This window comes from Megalops cyprinoides, chromosome 14 (genome assembly GCF_013368585.1).
Source record: "Megalops cyprinoides isolate fMegCyp1 chromosome 14, fMegCyp1.pri, whole genome shotgun sequence".
Classification (NCBI taxonomy): Eukaryota; Metazoa; Chordata; class Actinopteri; order Elopiformes; family Megalopidae; genus Megalops; species Megalops cyprinoides.
This window is the reverse complement of record NC_050596.1, coordinates 22,687,501-22,710,331: the sequence shown is the minus strand read 5'-3', so window position 1 is coordinate 22,710,331 and position 22,831 is coordinate 22,687,501. Positions and strand designations below refer to the sequence as shown.

The 22,831-nt window shown below is 40.7% G+C and overlaps 1 protein-coding gene across 1 annotated transcript in view; it reads left to right on the top strand.

The window, feature by feature from the left end:
- LOC118789296 (RNA-binding protein 43-like) overlaps positions 1-22,831 on the top strand; it is a 45,497-nt gene that overhangs the window by 323 nt on the left and 22,343 nt on the right. The window contains exons 2-4 of the mRNA XM_036545640.1: positions 2-194; positions 364-455; positions 797-1,476. Of these exons, the coding sequence (XP_036401533.1) occupies positions 5-194; positions 364-455; positions 797-1,476 (962 nt within the window). The 5' untranslated portion in view covers positions 2-4. The remainder of the gene's footprint in view (position 1; positions 195-363; positions 456-796; positions 1,477-22,831) is intronic.

The window sequence follows — 22,831 nt, the reverse complement described above, 5'->3', positions numbered from 1 at the left end:
GGTGATGGACCAGTCGGAAGAGTCCCGGACTGTTGTGGTCTCAGGTGTACCGGAGATATTAACATCTAGTAGAATGGCGGACAAACTGGTTATTCACTTTCAAAGGTCCAGAAGTAACGGAGGAGACGTGGTTAGAATCCAATACCCTACAAACTATAAGGGTGTTGCTTTCATCACGTTCGAAGACATCGAAGGTAATCGTTAAACAAAAACTTTAAAACAATTTCAACAGAATCAAGCAGCATCTATAGAGAAATTAATATTTTCTTTAAGGGACTCTGCCACTTTTTCAATAGGTTGCAGAACTACCTTCCTCTTTACGGGTAACTGTGCTTCTTGGTTTTCAATATTTCTTCTTTACAGATGCTGAGAGGGTCCTTAAGAAGGAACAGATAATGCAAGACAAGGAGTTCCCCAAAGAGTATGCCCTTACTGTATTCAAATTTAGTGATGATGTAAGTATATTTTAAGTTTGTGTTCATTGACACACACATTACCATGTTTTTTGTTAAATGGCTGTGATCTAAAAGTCGTTTGCACACTGTATGGTTAAAAAACCCAACCATACTGGATATTTTTAATGGGTATTACATCATTTATCAATGACCAGCAAACTCAATGAATTTTAAGTTGCAATTTGGTAGTTAATAAATAACACACGTAAAATACTGATCATTTTCATATAATAGCCCTCAGGGGCATTAAAAGCGTAACTAATCCATCTTGTCAGACTAGAATCCTACTCAAGACAGCACATACAGCCTTGATAAAATATGTCCTTTTGCTGATGTCTCAGGTGTTCTTCTTTGTGCGGGCTGAAGTGGACCTGTCGCTCTTCAGCAATTACGACAAACTGATCCAGGATCTGCAGGCCGTGCACCGGTCAGTCAGAATCTCCCTGTTGCCGTCTAAGGGAAGGGTCACAGTAGAGGGGCCCTTCAGGGCAGTGAGAGAGCTGAGAGAAGACCTGCTCAGACAAGCCCGGACAGGTAGGGATCGTCGTGTGGGGTCGAGAACAGATGACCAGTCAGCAGATGTGTTAAAGGGTTCTTTGGAGGACACTTCTGGCGATGATCAAGAGAGTTCTATATGGGTGGATACCAATACTCTCAGGTACATTCAGAAGTTTTACAGCGACGACTATGACCGCTGTCTGAGTAAGTACTTTGTGGATGCGGGTCTTGAGGAGGTGGGCGATCTTACTCTGATAACACTGAAGGGGAAAGGGCGGTCCTCCTCAGTACGGAGTGCCAAATCAGAGCTGGAACATCTGGTGATGACCAGGCAGTCCGCCCTACGCTTTCAGCGGATCGACTACAGGAGCCCAGACGAACACCAAAAGAAAAAGCTTTTGCACCTGTGCAGAGACTTAAATGCCTTATACAATGATATTCTTTTGATTCCACTGGACTCTTGCATTGAGGTCATCGGACCCTCTGCCTCAAGTCACCTGTTCTGTAAGGGGGTGGAGCACAGGCGAGTTCTGCTTGAGGGGCATTCACCACCAAACAGAGGGGCAGCGTACCTAACCTCGTTTAGTACAGAGGAGGCAAGTGGTGCCCGTTTTCCCTCTTACAGAGACTTATAAGAAGCCTGTTCATATTGCAGCTTCTTGCAATGTCACAGGTACGTCAAGGCTGCTTAGAGGTATGGAGCGGGAATTGTAACTCAGAGACTGCTGCTTTGATTCCCTGGCAGCTATGCAGTCATACCTTGAGAACAGGCATTTTTACTGAATTACATCAGTAAATATGCAGCTTTATAAATGGATCATAATGTAAGCTTCTTGATTAAGGTATTGGCTGAGCAACCAGTGGCAAGCCATTAAAGTTTTAATTGGTGTTTGCTTGCGCTAATGTTTGTGTAGAGTAAATGTGTGATGGTAAATGCGGAACTCACAGATTTATGTTAGAACTGCAGAATGTGCCAATATCACCTATTCACTGTTATGCGAAGAGTGAAATTGCAGGTAAGTAGTCTATAATATAAGTATTATATTTATGTTTGTTATTCACTAAATCAAAGATTTTGTGTTATTTTCCTTATCTTCATTTTCTCAGTGTTGTGGGACTGGTTTCATTCAAAAGTGTGAAGTGAGCCTTTGGAAGTGCACATTTTTCAAATGTTTTTTGTCTGTGGTATGGCAGTTTTTTATAATTTGTTCAGTCTTACACAATGTCATTAAAATATTTAATGAAGACGTTTTTCTTTTTTGTTTTTATTTGAGTGGGCAAGCATCTGAAAGAATTGGTGTTTTGAATAAATGAAAAATTGAACGCGCTTTTGGCAGAAAATGCACTAGAGGGCGCCATTGCACCTAATAAGGGTAAAGTTACTGCATTTCAAAGCTTTACATTCATACTCAGTCACCAGCAAATTTTGTCACTACTGCCATCAGCTGACATCAGTGGATGGATTGGAGGTGAAATCACAAATTTTCTCTGACAGAATTGGAGTGCACTGAATACCTGGATTCACATCTGTGTCCCTGACATCTGTTATTGATGGCTGAGGACATGGTATGACCATATTTGATGTACAACTCCATTTATAAATCAGCGCTTATGATAACTTGCATGATAATAGCATCATTATTTTAAATGGATACCTTATTTTAAATATGATACCTAGACCCTCCAATCCTGAGTTATGTTAGCATAAATGAATCCAGGAATTGTGCATGCTCATCAGGAATTGTGCATGCTCAAAGACAGTTTTTTTTCTATCAGGTTTGACCTGTTTTATTTTCTAACCCTTATGTTTTCCAAATTTATGTTGTATTTGTTTTTAGATGAGTTAAAAATGTTTTGCAGATGCCAGTATCTGGGGCAGTGCATTATCTTACAATACACTCTCTGTGTATTACCTGTTAAGTGCTGCTTTCCCAAATTAAGACTTCATGTAAACAGGCCTGTTGAGAGCATGAAAACTATTAAACAAATTTGTCAAAATGATTTATGATTCTGGAATGTGTTTTGCAGAAATGGATTTCAGAGAGCCATTTCATAATGAGGTAAAACAGAAAACAGGAATATGACTATATATAAGATAAATATAAGATTCACTGACTGCTTGTCGGTAATTTTTCGTGGTATGTATTGATTTGCCCCAAGTTCACCTGCACTATAAATCAACATTACTCAATGGTGAAGGTCAAGCCAGGTCAAGCTGCAGCGTACTGACCTTCCTCCTTGTTTGCCTTTGGTATGATAAAGCCGAACTTCATCAGGACAGAGTACTTAGACCGCACAGAGACGTGTGAGAATACAATAAATACCCATCAGCGCTGTGGAACTAAAGCTACCATGTTAGTAGAGTATTTCAGTTTAGATAATTTACTCTGGCATACACCCGAGGCAACAGAAGCGCTTGCATTTTACATGGACCAAAAAGTGGGAAGAGTGTAACAGTTTTAGTGCTTAAGCAGTAAGTAGTGTGGAGCTGTGCAATAGCTATACACTGTGGAAATGTGATAGGGTTAACAGTTCAATTACAAAGGGAGCGCAATCTTTGATTTGCAACAGATGTTTATTAGAGTAAAGGACATACTTAACTTGGTTTGTTCATGAAATGCATTACCACTCAAAAACATAAAATGGGGCAAACCTAACTTGTTTGTGCTCGAGGAAAGTTCAAGCCCGTTTTATGTTGTTGAGTGGTGGTGCACTTTGTGAATAAACTCACTGAGTATGTCCTTTACTGTAATAAATGTCTGTTGTAAATCAAAGGTTGCTCTCTCTTTGTGTTTTTGATAATCTAAACTTTTGGACCATTCTCTGAAGAAAAATTGACCAGTTTGCCTTGCAGTTGTCATTTGAAGAGCATATCTAATTCAGTCCTGAAATTATTTATTTTTTATAGGAACAAAAGTCATTGTTGGCCAATGTACCCATTGGTTCAATTGGATACACCAAGCACACCAGGTCAGCGGCCCTTCTGATGTTTTATAGATGCTTGGTGTATACAACCAAGTTATTTTGCAGGGTTGCAGAACAATGCTTTGTGCTTTCAAAATGGTAATCCTGATATGCATTACAGAATGTGTAACTGTGAAATGTGGACTATAACCGTTTGATAGGTGAGATCAAATGTAGCATAGACCATATGTATAAAAAAGAAAAAATTATAGAAGGACATACATATTCAGCCAAGTGTCTAAAAGAGGCAAATACATAATTGCTCTTATGATTTGTGAATAGCAGTCAAATAGTTTTCCCTGAATTAAGAAAGATTGACTGTTAAGATTGATACCTCATTAAAAGCAGGATTATCAGATGGGGGGTGGGGATGGCAGCATTTCTTATATCAAAGTCCATTAATCCTTAGGGCTTGTGTAATCCAACAGTTTTTTTCCTCCCTTGTCTTGGATGGAATCATACACTTTGAGTACTTTCCCTGTGCAAAATGAGTGCATGTGGAAAACTAGAATAAATGGTTCATACATGTTTATTTTTATGATCTGCCCGCTATAATCGTTTCGCTTGTCTTGCCCTCAGTAATACTAATAGATGCCAGATGGGTAGCTATTAGAACACAATGAGGGGGTAGCTTTCTGCAGAGGTGCCTCCCCTTCACTCAGCATGGTGTCTCCTGGGGGGGTTTGGAGTTGGGGGGGGGGGGGGGTGAGAGGTGAAGTCTGACAAGTCTCCTACACCGCTCAGCTTTCTGTAGAGGATGCTGTTTCTTTGGATTTTATGTTGTGTTAGAAAGGTTTCGCCCCCAGCCTGAAACGTGTTGCTGCAGTACTGAAGGGAGGCGTATGGTCTACGTCTGTGGCGTGTTTCAGTCAGCAGCGACCCTCTGTGACGCCACTGCGCGTGCGTACATGTACGTGCATAAGCGTGTGTATGCGTGAGTGTGCATGTGTACATGTCTGAACTCCTACCAGAGTAAAGCCACACTGTTTTCCATTGTACTGAACAGGGAGGACTGTCAATACGCTGGCTCATTAGTGTCAGTGTTTAGTTGCAGGGCGCAGAGATGGTGATAGACAGAGCCTGTCTGTATGCATGCCAGAGATGTGATGGCGCTCCTGCCGTGTCTTTACTTGATTGCATCTTTATTATGAGTCTGTGGGCATGCAGTGTTCCTGAACAGCCCTTACCGTGAAGAATAAACATGATTCCTGTTGGTAAGCTCCAGAGAGACCCTGTACACGGTGTGTGTTTTGGTCTCGTCACTCAGTGCATATCTGATAACTGTTTAGGTGTGAAACTGAAAAGAAGGTGCATACTGTACATCTAGCAGCCTGCAGTTTACTTTCCAGTAAAACTACAGAAATTTACATTTGCGCTTATTCCTTTTATCTCTCTTTTCCAGAATGAATTAAAGGATGTGCAGTCAAATGAGGTTAGGCAATTAGCTGCACAGATTCTGAATCATTAGTGAGATCCTTGAAATGTAGTGCCGTTGTGGGGAAACGCTGTCAAAGTGGGAGTTAGTGCCGTCATAGGGTGTAAAAGTTTAAACAGTTGCTGCCAGTTGAAGTGCCACCAGGCTTTCATCTTTTAGGCCTAAATTGTGGTCTGTTTTACAGCTATTAGCTTTTATTACAGTGTCAGGAAGGGGAGAAGTCAGATTTCAGAGAGCCCGGGTGAAGTCTGAATGGTGGATTGGCAATGAATGAGTGGGTACACTGCACAGAGGTGGAAGGAGACTGCATGCTTCAATGGGGGTGCTGAGGTGGCTGTCTACAGTAGAAGATGGACACGGACGTTGCTGTTCTGACTACTACTGTAATTTCATCCCGCTACTTTGCGGCCAGAATAAGCAGATTACGAAAGCAGACTGGGTTTGCCGCTGCAAAGGAGGTGGGGCGTTGGGGAGAGGAGACAGCCAGGCATCCTGAATGCAGAACAGAATGACCTGGCCGGTGTGTAGGGTCTGATGAAGGATCAAAGATAAAGGGGAGCTGTCTCTTCACAATATTCTGAAACCGCCATTTTGAAACTGATGTGAGCCATCAGCACTATGCAGCGGAGGGAGATCAGGAGGGATGAGACATGGGAGAATTTGAAGAGGTTGTGGACCAGCCACGCAGCACCATCTTGCAGGTAATAGAGATGTGGAAAGAGGAATCAGTAGGCCTGAGAATCAAGCTCGGACTCACCCCAGACATAAACAGTGGTGACCTCCCCGACTTGTCTTATGCACAGCAACCAAGCAAAGGCAGCAAAAGTTAACAAAATGTCAACTCCAGTGCACCACTATAGCATCTCAGCTGGCAACACTGAGAGCACCATCGAACTGCAGCTCGTCCACTTTCCTTATGAAATGAATGTCTTCCAGCACTTGTGGTCTTAGTGCATCACCTTTTCATTTTTACTTAAACTCCTGCTTTGCCTCCAGCTGAAAGCCCAGTGAGCACATTTCAAGACTTCAACTTCAAGACAAGTATCACACTGAAAACAGGGTTTTCCTCCTTTCCTACATGGAGGCCTACTGGTAAAAATTAGGTGAGCCCGGCAATTGTCTTTGAGATGATCTGTTGAATGTGTTTATAGTCTGGCTGTCGCTTACAGGGACCTAGAAATGTGGTGATTTCTCAGTGCTTTCAGAGTCAACTGGCACACATGTCAGTCATGGGGGAAAATAGGGAGACTCATTGCAGGATGCTTTCAAAGCCATCATGGGCTTTGATGTCAGAAATGTCAAAGCGGGGAGTTCCAGGGATAGAGGGCTCCCGTTTCAACACACAAGCCCGCTTCTCCTCACACCCTCAAATTACCCTGCCTGTGATGGACATCTGCCGTTGACACAATGACAGATTTCGTATCTGCAATCACTCATTCTGGCCTGACCCCATCTGGAAGGTCTGGTCCAGGCCGGGAGTCTGAGAGTGCTTGTGATTAAAGACGGGGTCTTGTCAAACACATTTTTGATTTTTGTCTCTGCCATGATACAGATTTGTCTTGTGCTTTACTGGAAAAGCCCTTTGACTCCTGTACAGCTGTTTCAAGTTCATCTGGCTGGGGCTATACCTGTTAGGTTATAGGCTGATTCACCAGTGGGACAGATCCGTGCACCTTTGATAAAGATCCAGGATGTTGTTCCTCAACAGAACTGCTAGGCAGAGAAATCAGCACTGACCTCTGCCTGTAGCATGCTCATGAACTTGTTTCCAATGAGACGAAAAACAGTGCTTAGTGTTCAAAATGGCGGTCACCTTCCTGAAGCTCTACAATGTAAAGTAAATGGAATAGAAAAAAAAGCCCAGGCACCTTACTGCTCTCTCTGTGGCCTGACAATATACACATTCTGCTCTAGACTTGCTCAGATGAGGCACGCACCAACAACGCAGTGCAGGATCTTATTGGTTTACATTCACTGCTGGTTGAAGTTAATGGTAAAGCTTTTGGCTGTAATGCTTTTGGTGTGTTGCTTTTCCCCACACAGTGCACTCTTCTCTTATTGGTCTAGACATCCCATGTGAGTAAAAAGAAAAATGCCATGCCTGTGCCACGCTCACACCTGGGTAGCTCTGCAATCTCCCCATGCAGTGAATAGGGATCATCAGTAAAGCACAGCAGGGACACACCACAGAACTTTACATCTGGTGATGACTCCTCAGTCTGCGATCATTGGTTTTTATAGTGTTATTATAATGTTATTGTAGAATTTACATATATATTACTATTAAAGTATTTTGTAGTTTTTGTGAAAATAAGTTTCATTTTGTGGAGTATGTCTTTATGGACCATTTTAGATGCTGGTGACCTCTGCTGTGGTTGATTGCCTCAGTGAAGAACATGCAAGTGTCTTCAATTGTCTTGTTTCATGTGGGAAAATTCACACATATTGGACAGAGACAGACACAAAGGAAATGCCTCCATATGGTATGGTACTGTGGCCTTAGCCCCGCTGAAGTGTCTGGCTGTATATCACTCGTCAGGGTGAATTTGCTTAATAAAATCAGTGGTAGCCCTATTTGCTGATCTGTTTGCTGAAACATAATGCACAGCCCTGAGAGACCAGAACACTGAAACAAATTTCCCCAATGTGAATTATTTAGCGGTCTTTCAATCACCCCAAATAAGATTTATGCTTCCCCCGCGTGAATAATTAATGGATATGCGATCTGATTGTGAGACCGACCTTCCTCTGCCATTAATGCAAAGCCAGTTATTTACCAATTTGGCACATATTGCCTGGGTGTCCGGGGATTAATCCAGAGTGCTTAACAGGATTTTTCATGATAGCGCTTTGCCGTTGTCGTGGCAACCGGTACCCGGAGGGTACGTGAAAGCTACTGGTTCCTGGTTCAAATGTTATTATTCTTATCTGTCAGGAAAAGTTATGGGTGTGCGAAAGTGAGGATGAAAGGAGAGACAATATTGTATATTGGCTGCTCTCCGAGACAGCCAGGCCAGTCTCAGGGCTTTTCTGTTCAGGCAGTAATGAAACAGGCCGATGGCGATTGCGAGTTCATTAGAGTTCTGGTATTGTGACAGCGCCCCCTCCTGGTGGACTGCACAAGGGCCTCATGGGAGGGGCATCAAATGCCTCCAGACTGACCTTGCTCTGGAGAGAAAAGCACTCCCGTTCAACTCCAATCCACAAGGACAGCAGCACAGCCCACACATTGTCATCTGAGATAGAATGTCCCACCTTGCATGCACCTTATGTTCACTGTAAAGCCTTCATTCAGACTAACCTCACAGCACTTTATGCCCAACTCAAAATGAGTTCATAAAACTCAGTGATGGATTCAAACAAATGTTCATTACTTGAAAAATATCACCAGCAGAGACCAAAATTACCAAAGAATTATGTGTAATTATGTAAACACAACGCTTACTTTTTACTCAAAGACAAAGCATCTCTTAGTGCAATGCTATTAGATATGACTTATTGTTAGGTTCTGATGTACAGTCTGTTTGTACAGCCTTCCTTTGGATAGTTCTCCTTTAAGGTTTAAAAATGTACCCTGCAGTATATAATGTTACGTTTCAGATCCAGCTCAGACAAGGAGGATTTCTCTTACTCCAGAAGCGAATGAAGAAATACTGAGACCAAATATTCCAGCAATATGATGGAATCGGTAATAAGGTTAGAAGTGTGTACTGAAGGCGTGTGAATCCTAATCTTAGCAGTTGTTCGCATGCGAGTAAATACACTGTCAGCAAATGTCTCCTTATCTACCGTTCCCTCCTCCAGCCGTTTAGAGACCTGGTTGCTATAGGAACAAGGTATACAAGCCATACAATTTTCTGGGGGGAAATGAAAGTGTGCTGCGCTGAAGTGTTTCAAGTACATTAATGCTTGCTTTGTGTAAGAAACAGAACAAAGGAAACACGTACACACACAGTGGCGGCGGGAGGAGCCCTGCTGTCTCCTCCACGTCTCTTTGAAAGCTTTTTCACTGCCTGTGAGCCCTTGGTCTCTCCCCTCCATCTTCCGCCTGTGTTGGACGGCCCAGGCTTGTCTTCACAATCAGATTAATTAGTGCGGTCAGACAAGCAGGGTAGGTCCCCCCTTCCCCACCGGATGCCTCTCTCTCACGAGCCCGAGACACATCTGAAACACTGGCCCTGCTCCCAGCTCCATGGCTCCACCGAGCAGCAGGGCTGTGTGTGCAGGCAAGACACAACACAAGTGTGTATACCAGCGGTTTACAGTTAGTGCCCTTGTGTGAGGTCTGAAAAGCTGTTTCCCATGGAAGAGGGAAGGTTGCGCATAGGGTCCATCAATCCCTGCCATGTTTCATTAAAACTTGTGTTTTCTGGCTACACATGAGATACGCTAAGATGCAGCGGAAGGGTTTGTCTGACAGAGGTTAGGCGAACAATTAATTTTAAACAATACATTTGTTTCGGAGGGGTCAACTCAAAGGCAGTTTTTGGGATGGGGGGCAGACGGCTGCGTTGTCATTCTTAATTTTTTTATTTTTTATTTTCCAGTTATAGCAAACGGGAGACTGGCATGGATTGCCTGGGTTTGAGTTTTGCACAAATGAAGTTGCTGATCCAGAGTTACTCTGTGAAAGATGTTGCATTATGAAAGACTAAATTGTGTTTAATGTCTCCAGGGAAAGACTCAGTACACCTATAGATGCTTCCATAAATGTTTCATGTTGGATTTCACATCGGAGCTGTCCTCAAATTACCCTGCTGGTGGCTCAGGTGAATCACTCTTTTCACTCCTAAGCGCTCACTGATCCAGATTGAAACAGAATAGTCTAGAATATATTTCACCACACAGACTGTTTACTCTAAGGGCAAAGTGCATCTGATGCAAAGCAGAAACAATCATAATGAAAGAAGTTGAAACCTTTTGAGTTATATTACAACAACAACAATACAACAATAATGTGTCATGAAATATCACAAATATCTTCAGTCAAAACAGTACATTTTGTTTGGTGCCTTTGTAATCTTCAACTTGCAGTTGTACCTTGACCTTAAAACAGAAAGCTGAGATCATGTTTAGATATGGAGACATCCCTATGGCATCTGTAACAGTGCCTTGTCAAGAGATGTCAACAATACTCAGTAAAATGGTGATTCTCTCCTTGTTCAATACTCTCTGTGCTTTTTTGCCTGTCTGTAGTTAGTTTACTGCATACGGAGCAGAGTCACAGAGTCCAGCTGTAGCTGGAAGAAGCGCTGCATTTTGCTCAGAACTTGGCCAGATGGGGTCCTTTAATTTTCTCTCAGATGGTTGGATCTTTGACAGGTGCTGTCTTGCGCCCGAGCGGAGCTCCCCATTTGCCGCGGGGTGCAGGTGAGCTATGAGCGCATCCGTGTGGAAACACGGGACGCTTACTCAATCACACCTGAGAAGATCCTTTCACCTGCACTCACAGGTTTCTAATGGCATTTTGAAATTCCACCAGAATATTTTTTTAGTTTTCTTGGTTTGTGTTTGGTTTGATGTATTAAGCCTTTTTAATTCAGTCTTGTAAAGGCCATTAACTTTTCCTGGGGCTCTTTATCAAATGCTGTGTTTCCCTGGAAACTTATTCTCTAGATGGAATTAGGTATACAGTTTAGATAATACTTGCAAGGTGAACTACCTATGATGTTTCAGAGAATAGCCCTGGTGCCCTTTAATTATAGGGATTAAACTTCTTCTTTATGTAATACTTTAACAGAATATGCAACAAAATGTTGCTGGTGTTGGGTCCTGAAAAGAAGCAAAGAAGCCCAAACCCTCTCCCTTCTGCCTACAGTACATTTAGAACAAGCTCAGGCCCCCTCAGACACGTACCAGTAATTTTTATGTCATCTTAGTGTGCATATGTGAGAAGCACCCTTAAAGATTTATTGCGTTATAGCGCTTAGCTCAACTAAAAGGAGTGTCCTTGGAGTCAAGGCTGTGGTTGATTTTGTGGCTGTTGCTATGGTTGCCCATCTCCCAACCCAACAGTGTCTTATGCCTGGCTGGCTAATAATTTACATTCTCTCAACATACGCCTCTGTCTGACATTTCTCATTTTATTCACGGTACAAGACTGAACGGCCCCTCCTTTGGTTTGGTTGATCACTGTTTTTTGAGAAACACTTATCAACATATTTTCTTGTTTTTGTGATGTCATACTCTTTGTGCATAACAGATAAAAAGAATCAACAAAACACATTACCTGAAATTATTCTTGTATAAATAGTCCCATACTATTTACACAGTGCCATAAACAGTACCATGTAAATAGCACTATTGCTATTAATGTCATCACTATTATATAGTTTAGGATAAATAAATTCTTTTGTAAAACATTTCAAAATATTGTATTAAAAACTGGTAATAGAAAGAGCTCATTTAAAACTATAGTTGTATGTAATGATTTTGTCCAGCTTTGTATTATATTTTTACACCATGCATTTTCTGCATTAAACTTACGTTTTCTGGAGAAGAAATAATGGGATGTGGCATTTCAAAGCAAATGTTTTGAAATCTGAATCAGTGATGACTTAGCCTTTTATTGTTTTATATAAATGAACAATAATGACACACTTGTGTTGATGCCAATAAGTGAGGCTTAATGTGGACTGTATGGGGTAATCCTGTGTGCTGGCCTAAATCAGGCACCTATAAAAATTGACTTTAATAGAGGGCTGATATGAAGGCAGTACTTTCATACACCCTGTCGTTGTTACTAGTCAAGCTCTTCTTAAATCACCAGAATATACTGGCCTCAGATGAGTCCTCCACCAAAGTGCAGTCATTTATTAATGAGCTCATATCTCAGGCAGCAATTTTATGTAACTGTGCCATTTCATTAAGCTGTAACTCTATTCGTTTTGAGTGCTGTAGATTTGGAATAACAGTGACTTCACCACTTATACCAGTGGATGGGAACCCTCTTTAATGAAACAATCTGAAACCTTTCAAAAACACTCAAGATGTAAAAGGAGACCCCCCACAAGTGAGGCTCTCACTTTTTGCCCCTTCGCCTTAGCTATTTCTGCTTCTCTTTTAAAAGTTCCATTTAAAACAACACTTTACTAAATTCAGCATCACTACAAATATCGTTTTGTTTCATGAAAGGTGTCTGTAGTTAGTCAGAGTTTGAAGAGGGTGTTATGTTTTAAAATGACAGCTTCTTGTTTCCACAGACCTTTTCATTTTATTTACTGGGACAAGGCTAGGCCCTCCTGAATTGTGGTAATACGCAGTTGTTAATCAGATCATTGTTCAATTCAATCAGTGTTGGTTGAAAATGTTTATTTCTTTCCATTCAGTTGCTTTTTGGTGTTTTTCTTTGTCATTTAATCTCTGTTTTAAAAAGCAAAATAAATTTTTGACACTATGTACAGTGTACAATGACCAGATTTCATAATAGGCATGAAAAAATGGCTTTAATTGACTTTAATAATCCATGCCAATGATTTACAAAAGCCTGACTACTGGGGTGTGTGAATAAATGTGACCTTCATGTGTTCTGGAATACATTATATTAAGTCATTTTTTAAAAATTATATTAAGATTGGAGTTGAAACTTCTTAGATAGAAAAAAAAAAAGATCCAGTACATTTTTTCTGTCTTAATATGTTTTCCCTTTTTATTCAGTGAATATTTTATCCTATTTATGAATAAATATGGAGGGCACTGTACTCTGTACTCCATTTGCATGCGAGTGTAGCCTTCAGACATCATCACCATTTTGTCTCTACCTTTGTAGCTTGACACCCCTTCTCATTCAGTCAGTATTGTAGGGACAACACATCATTAAGGGAACTACGGAAAAGTCTTGCCTCTTGAACCAATGAATCCATTTATGCATTTGCATCTCAATAGTCAGATCAACACACACCAAGATTAACAGACAAAAAAGCTTGCTTTGATTTCCTGTCCATTTGGAACAAAAGTAGTCCTTGATCTGTTAGCACAAGTAACAAGGTGGTTTTTGTTTTTAAAGCTTATGCACCGGCATAATGAATTATGGCTGCCCTGCAATGAATTATGGGTACTATTATTGAATAGATCATTCCCATTTGGTCCCCTGCCAAGGTTAAGAGTGCTCATTACTCATTTTTGCCTTTAGACTAAACAGATTGTCTGCCAATGTGCTCGCTTTTTCAGTAGGGGGTCAGTCTCCATAGAACCGGAGAGGAGAATATTCAAGCATGGGGACCTTTATTTATGGGGGTGTACCATAATGTGCATCTAAGCTCTATGTTGCATATTTACATACTAAAGAAAATGAACCGAATACTTCAGAAATATTCTTGGAATTACAAACTAACAAACCTTGCATTTTTTTTTTTCATAAATTTTGTTTGTATGCATACTGATTAGTCATGGGAATAAAGGCTCCATTTTTTAAAAAGCAAGTGTTTCTCAGGAAAATATTGATCATAACTGAAGCTGTGGCTTTGCGCCACCGCTTCCCAGCTCTCGAAGTGCTGGGCCTCCGTGTGAGGCAGGGGAGCCAGCCATCCTGGCAGCCCATTTCCCCTGCCATTATCGTGTACAGAGCAATACTGCCAGGCTCGCTGCCGAGAACAAACAGCCTCTGAGAGACAGAGATGTTTGTGCGTTAGGAACCGGCGTTGTGGGGCATCCAGGCTCTCCATTGCTTGGGGGATGGGGGGACTCTTACATCACCCTTATAGCTTTGTATCAATCTACAGTATGTGGTAAAGGACAGGATAAGAATGTGTGTCAATCTGACACAATCTCATGACTCATTTCCCCCGATTCACTGCTGCGTAAACACTGAAATGAATACCATCTGCTTCTGACTAGGAGAACACCTATCTGAAAAACCATCGAGCCTCATGGACTCAAAAGTGGGCCTTAAAAGGATTTTTGTCTTTGAAAGCAAATATTATTTGTTAAACGTTATTACTTTTGCATAGACATTATTATCCCCAACTATTCACATAATGTACAGTTTTTACAGTTTATCTATTTATACAGCTGGATATTTTACTGAGGCAATTTACATTAAGTACCTTGCCCAAGGGTACAACAGCAGCAGACCACCAGGGAACTGAACTGGAAACCTTTGGGTTACAAATCCTGTTCCTTACCTCTGTATCACACTTTAGTTAACTTTCAACTCTGACTATATCTTGAAACAATGTTAAAATATTTGTAGTAAGCATAAGAAAATATGTGAGAATGAACCCCAGAGACCATGTGTAAGTGGACATGCAGAAATAAGAATACCCCAAAATGAATGGCTAATCAAGCATGCACTGTTTGACTTCCTTTGAAGTGGTGAGAGCACAGCTCTTGTTCAATGGTACTACAGGCCTGGCTGCAAACCTGTTTGCTTTGTCATCAGCAGTCTGTGATGTCACTGTGAATCAAATGAATTTGTGCTTTGCTAACAGTGGCTGCCATTATCCTCACAGTCCATTCTTCAAGCAGGAGGTAACTCCTGGCCCAAAGGCTCTGATCTCATTGAGATCACTGTGCGTGGTAATCCAACACTGGAAGCTGGCTGAGGCAGACGCTTAACTCAGTGCCAACTAATGGTCTGGCACTGAACTGCCCCCCCAGTTCTTTTCAGAATATGTTTCGCCACAGCAGTGCTGAGAAGGCCCTTATTTCTTATGCTAATTTCAGACCCAAATCCTGTCATGACGGTATGTCTCTTTTTCAAAATCCCACAATGGATTGGGTGGTCACTGTACTGATGCCCTGGGAAGATCCAGCATCCAAGATTTCCAGCAACCATGCCTTTGATTGTGAAAGAAAAATGCATGCAAAGTTCTCATTTTGCATATAATAATGTAATATAATAGATGAGTGAAGAAAATAATACTGAAATGCTTTTACAAGGTCTGACTTTATGTAAAATGTGTCTGACCGCCAGGTTTACTTTTATGTCCATACACTGGAGTACAGAAACTTTGTAGAGAGAGGATTGTGAATGTACATTATAAGAAGAGGAAAACTAGCCCAGTGCCATAGACCTTGGATGCCATTTATCAGCACAAACCTTAAAAGTGTGGCTCAGGTAGTCAGTAGAGTGAGACCTTACATCACGTTAGATTGAAGATGTTGCTCAGTTATAAGACCTTGCACAGGGTTTTTGGGAATGCTTTTTATGCATTTCCTATGTTTGACACAGATCACACAGTTGCTTTTCATACACACAAATTACTCGCGTTAAACATTTGTTAACACTGACATCTGATCATGGGGGGAGGCAGGCCTTCATTTCTCAGCACTGTACCAATGACAGATAAACAGGGCTACATTAATGTGCCTCAGATGCAGAATTCAGTCATTAAAAAGGGCCAGTATCAAACATACACATGTATTTTCGGATGTGTACATAAATCTTGCCCTTTTTCAAAGGGTTTGATTTTAAGACCTGCTGATAAATCCAAGATAATGGTTTGCATATGCCAGCAGTCTCCTAAACTACTTCCTGTGTGACCTCTCTGTATTTCCTCCTTCTGTGATAATGGCTAACAAATGGTGCTGGTAACCCTGCTCATACTGAACCGACACATGCAGAAAATGAGGACCGCAGTTACATTTGGAGCTGGGAACCCGTGACCATTAAAGCACGCCAGTCAATACACTTTGATGTTTTCCATTGATACGATTTGTTTTTGTCAAAATGTAGCGCTTGAATTCAGTGATCCAAGAAAACTGGATTACTTTGGCTCCCCCATCGAAATTTAAGACTGAATTACAGCTGCATGTAAGGTTTTTCAGAACAAAAGCACAACTGATGTTGCAGGTATGACCGATAAGGTCTTTTGGGACAAAATATTTTCTTCCCATGAAACAGAAGCTTTAACAACAAGTTGTATGATACAATGTTGAAAATACTGAATATGTCAACATTTCCAATGGTGCACCAGAACATTCCAGAGTAATAATTTATTTTGTAAACACCCACAATATGTACTTTAGTTTCTGTAGGAATGGCAGGCCTGTGACGAATGAAGATATTATTCACTGACATGAAAACAGGACCCAGAGAAATATCAACAAAGGCTCAAAGCTGAGCCAGCTGGCCTGTTAGCTGATGACGGATGGCTCGTCTTGGTTCCTCTGTTGACCTTGGCTCAGGAATGTGTTTCCGGTCTGAGGACTGACAGGCCCCTCACTAGTTTGTGCACTAACCAGGTGAGGTGCTGAAGTAATGTTTAGAACCGAAATAAAAGTTAAACAAAATACTAACACTGTGGAAAAAAATGCGGTTGAACGTAAAACTAAAGTTCATGGTCCAGTTCATGGTCCAAGTTCACGCTTTCCCTTTTTCCCTTTGTTTTAAAAGATGATGTTCAAAAATTTCCAATTGCTGAAATGGCAGTGCTCAACACTGACATCACCCCCAAACTGAATTTCATCTGTGACACCTGTAGCAGCAGTGGACCCACTGTGTGCCCATGCTGGCATTGTGTAGCACAAGCGTCTGAAAGCAAAGCAGTCAGGGCAGTTGTGTTAAGTAGTAGTAAGGTGCCTGCCCATAGTAGGGTTGGTGTGGAAAACACCATTGGCTGACATTCCCTGAAAAACCATGGTGTGAAATTTCAATTGTATCAGAATTTACACACTGAGTTGTGCCATTAAAGCTTTGGTGTTCCCTTTTAAAAGCCCACACCCTTCTCAAAGCACTGTCCACTGATTGACAATACCATTATGAAAAAGTTAAATCAAAGTTTAAAAATAAAATTCCAGATGTACATTTTAAATATATGTTGAAGAGTATCGCATACATTGGAGAATACAGCATAAAATGTAAGTTGCAATGTAAAATTACATTTGTTGTTAAAAAGTGTACTGTACATTTTTATGAAACTGCAAAAAAGCAAGTGTCAGTATTTTGCGTTTCTTTGATAAAATGTGCCATATATTGACATATATCAACAAATTGTCTTTTATGTTACTTTTTGTTTCTTTTTAAAAAGCATAGCGCTAGCTGGGTTTCTGCATCACCAGGCTCCATTTACTGTTTCTATGAAGGTGGACAAACATCAGGAGGATTTTTAATTGGCCTGAGTACCCCAGCATCAGAGGCTAATTGCAGTTGGGAAATGTCAAATCACAAGGCCAGTGCATCATATCCACAGCTATTTTGGTAATATCTAATGGCTCAATTAACATTTTACTACCTGGGCACACAGGGCAGACTGTAGAACTTTAGTTTCAGAGTTAATTGTATCCAATGCAAGTCCTTGTTAAGAAACAGGCAAAGGAGAGTGAGTCATAATGAAGAACAGTTCAGGTTTCTCGGCATAGAACAAGCAAACGCACTTCTTATGTACCTGCATCACACGCATTAATCATCTCTTGCTTACACAAAAATGTGTTCTTTTAACACATACAGATTCAGTGGAGTTCATACATGAAATTTCAATGTGGTGTAGGAGGCGTGAAAGTGAACACCGGGAGGTTTTCCAGTAACTTTGACATTTGCTGACAAAGATGCTAACACCAGCAAAAATGCCCTATTCCTGTTTTGCCTGTAATTAGAGTGGCACATACAAGAAAATTGACATGTTATTATCATGGAGAAAAAAAAAAACAGCTAGCCAGTTATGCCCTGAAGGAAGGGGAGAGAGAAGAACAATTGATTCTGGCACACTGTTAATATGACTCATTTAGTATTGACTGTAGATTTTCAAGATAATTGGTCGGGTGAAGTAACACAAATATGAAAGCAATTATAAATAAAGTAATCAGTGGTCATATTTCTGCACAATCTCACATTAATGCCGTGCACTGCTACTGTATAGGAGCGGAAACACAGGACTGCAGCCATGTTAAAACATGCACTCCAGGCATATTTATGGCTGTAATTCCAATTAATTCCTAATTTGTTGTTCTTTCTTAAATCATAGTCTAATTCATACTTGTGGTTTAGCTTTTTGGTGGCTTATTTTTGGTGTTCTGCCCCCAACTTGGAAAAACAACCAAAAAAAAACCATCAAAATATCTAATTGACAAAAGTGAGAAGCAAATTGTTTTTTTCCTGCCAAGTGCTTACAGGTTCACCCATAATTAGTGGTGAGCATGTATGTGCTAATTTCCATGTGTACTGTTACGGTGTGGTGGTAATTTTCAGTTATGTGTTGATTGTGTCTTACCACTGACAAACAGCTAATTTGCTTGGAGCAGTCTCAAGTCTCACTGTGTGTACAGGGATTAATATTACCAAATTAACACCTAAATTAGATTACAATTACTCTGTCCAGCTACACTGCATAAAGAGTAGCATGTTCAGGATAAAATTATATTTTAAAAGCTCTACAAAAACATTATGACTTAAGACACTATTCTATTTTATTAGTTTTTTTGAAAACCTTCATAACCTCTGCACTTAAACTTTTAACTTTTCATTTCTACATTTTCTCACTAGCTGGCTAATGAAAGCTCACTTTAGCTGAATGTACTGCTGTGTTTTTAAAGCTATACAAGCATTTTTCTAATTTATGCTATAAATTAATTTAATTAGGTACTTGGGTGCCAGAAGATTGCATCCTGCAGAATTCTGCAATGTTAATTTTCTTCACAACAGTGAAGCTAACTTCTGGTTCTTTTGGAGTCATTTGGAGAGCAGTTTTCCCAAAAGCTAAATCCATAGATCTGACTGTACAGCATGTATATAACCCCGTTGGTATCATCTGGTCCTGAATAACACACACTACATTATGGTTAGCTCCCAATTTATGATAATATTCCTACCGGAGGTTGCAAACCACCAGGATTAGGTTGGTAATATTCATCATTAATGAATATTTCATAGTTGGGGAAAGTGAAGTGTTAAAGGGCATCCGTCATTTTGAGAGGCAGGGCTGTATTTATTAAACTGACAAGGCTTGATCTGCTTGGGCGTCTCCTTTCATCTGGCCAAAATGGCCTCCTAGACATGAATATTTAAAAAATGTAATTTGGATGTAAATGAGGCACAGACAGCTCTTCCAAACTCTGGCGTTAATTTCTCCTCCTTGCCGGAATTCCTAAACATTCTCTCTCTAAACATTCTCTCTCTTCTCGCTGCGTTTGAGACGGTGAAATGCTGGTTGCGGTTGGCTGTGGGGAGCATCTCCAATTACATTGTGTGTGTTCTGTCTCACTTGTGTTTTCTCCAGTTTAAGTATAAACATTGGGTCATAGTTGTAGGCCAAGCTTAGTCAAAACAAAACTAGTGGCCCTTGCCAAGAAGAGGATCTCAAAGGGGCCATTGCTGCAGTGTGATTTACTGTAAAATGTTAACGTTACAAATCTGTGGCCGATGTCATGACTTTGGCCTGTCAGATTCATTTTCCAGGGTCTTAATTCACACATGGTGATGATGAGACAGTTTTACTGAAATGCAGTCTCGGCATGGAGTGTGAAATATTTTTTGTTGAATCACCACTCTCACGTTCTGCATTGCTTAGTGTGAGTGTCCACTGTGACTCAGTGTGAATCATTTGTACTTTAGAAACTCATTAATGTAATTTGTTCCTATCGTGTTCTGTTGTGAGGATACCAAAAATTGCTTTGTGTTTTGATATCCTTAATAGAATGGTGCATTATTGGGAGAAGTTTCAGTCATCAGCACAATTTAAGCACTGTAAACAGTAAATAGGGTGCTCTTTTATGTAGGCCTGGCTGCATACTTTGGCTGTCTGGTCACCTACCCTGTCATGTGATGAGTGTAAACAGACTTCGCCCTGATGCCTGGAGTTCTGTTCAAGGCTGGGTCAGAGGGTCTTGGCTCAGTGTTGTCTGGACTCTCTTCCTAGACCAGAACCACAAGACTGTCCAGGGTTGGGCAAGCACTCTCCTGTCAGACCACACAGATTGAAGTAAACAGTGAAGACCTGCTGTGACTTGAATGTTAACTCATGTCGAATAGTGAGGTTGGTGATATGTCGAAGGACATGTGCTCCTGAAATGACTAGTAAGAAATATCTTCCTTTTTTTCTAGACCTCTCATTCAAGTAGTTTTCCATACAACCAGACCAAATCATCCCACTGGTTTCAAAAAAAGAACATGGAAGCATTTAAAGTTTCAAAGATGTCATGTGAATTAAGTTGTGTGCCATCAAGAATGCTGTGATATTCCACAGTTCAGTTTCAAGGCTGGCACAAGCTCCCACGATAATTATGATGATGATGATGTCACCTCTGCATTTGAGATGATGTCACCCCCATGTAATGATCTTGGCCAAGTGTGAAATTCTGGAACATCCTCAGCAGGCCTGTATTTAGGCACACATTCAGAGTACATGTTCATTATCGCATACAGTACTTCAAACACAGTTCAGCTGCTCAGACACTTACAACAAGTGTTTTCTTTAATCTCAATTTAGAATATTGACGATCCACTTGAAAAAAAAAAATGTGTGTGTAGTATGTTCAATCAATCCTGACATTTATACTGGTATTAAATATAGATGATCATTTGGCATTATTTATTCATTGAGGCTACAATAGAACTGTGGTTCTGTTTGCAAGCCAGAAAGAGCTAATCTTGCATTAGCAGTATTGGATGTAAGAAAGCTTCTTTGATTGAGGGTTTGCTCATCTGTATGTGGAATAAGAAGAGTGAGTGAGTTTACACTACAATCCCAGGGCAGCCAGGAAAATGGGGGGGGGTTCACCTTTTTTTAGAAAATAGCTGTCCCTGTCACTGTCCCCAAAAACCAGAGCCCCTTTATGAATGCACGGGTTATGACTGTAATTCAAAAATAGCTCCCTGTAAAAGCGGTCAGACGGAAATGTAATTCCTCGCTGTAACACGCAACACACCTAGGGGCTCTTTGGCTCAGGTGAGCATGTGGAGATAGAAAGAGTGCAGTTTTATACAAGGGCTGCCTGCACAGTGGACCCAGCGGCAGCAATGCAGAGGAGCACCTGATGCACTATCACTGATACGATCATTAAACCTTTCTGACATCATGGAAATAAGGCATCGGAAATGGTCCCATAGGAAAGTCAAGGGTTTTGATAATCTTTTCTTATCCGTAGTGTTAAAACAATCCAAGACAACAACTTATTTTTTAATGTGAAATACCTCATATTTCCTTCTTTCTAACACCAAATTCCAGACAACAGCTCCAAACACATTCTTCACGAGCAACCGTCAGGCATGTTTTCTCCCTGTCGTCATGGCTTCGTTATGTACTGGTGTGCCTGTGTGGAAAAACAGGATCAGCGTTCCCACTGAGGAGATGTTGGTGATTGATGAATAATAAACATGTACATGCCGAAGACATGGATCTTACAGAAGGAAACAATGGAACAAGACTGCTAAAAGGCAGCTAGAATGGGTCACACTAAACATTATAATTCAGCTCCATGAGAGGCATTGACAAAGTGCTTGGGGTGTAAACTAAAAACTTTCCCAGGGGTATGTTGGCAGACTCCCCTTTGGAAAATTAATGTGACACTCTACTGATGTATACATGTTAAATGATGACTGTGTTAACTCCAAATGTTTAGTCACACAAATGCCTTGTAATGCAATCAGGACTGACAATATTGTTGCTTGAATATGCAATCCCATCTATTCTTTGGAGCTAGAAACTTAGAAATGTCTGAAATCCGGCAATATAGTCTCGATGCAACTTGTTTGGGTTTAGAGTCCTGTCATTTAATTTTAATTCATACCAATCCATTGGTCTGTATGTGCAAAAAGGAAGAACACAACATTCTCTGAAAATTGCAGTATAATGATCAATTGGCCCCATTCAATGTTCAAAATAATTGGCTGCATTTGCATAAAAGCAGCTTTAAGAAGCGCATTAGCGCACTTTTGAAGGACTCTCAGTGTACAGTTTGCCAGACATCATTATCATCTAGTTCAAATGGGACTATCTTTTTTATCAACAAATAATTAGGAGAGAGCCATCTTCATCACTGGATCAGGTTCCTTTTTCCTTTCTTTTCCACATCACAGACACATTTTGCACACATAAAAGAGGCGACTACTCAATTATAAACTTTTTTACACTAATACACATCTATGCTAACTCTCGTGGATATGTGTTAGATAACCAGGGTCTGTGACAAAGACAGTATGTGTCTCATTCATGTTTCACATGTGAATTTTTTTTTTTTATTAAACTGAACTCTTAAATGAAAACCAGTTATTTTCAGTTTTCCAGGAGGAAGCACCTGGAGACTAGTCAGCCAAGGCCTGAAACCTCCTTCCTTTGACTTCTCTTAAGTCAAGCTTAAGTCAAACTGAATGCGTAATGCATGCTTCCACAGGGAAATGGCTTCAGACGGTGTGTGCCACTCCTGTAGTTAGAACGGTCCGTCCGAAGCCAGATGTTTGATTGCTTGTTTTTAGAGCTCAGTTGAAAGTTTGTGAAAGAATCCAGCTAGTCTGGCCAGAATTTTCTTGGTGGGAGCTGGAGACAGTACTGTAAGTCATGTGACCTGCACATTTTAACAGGATTTCTGCCCTATAAATCTGATCTGT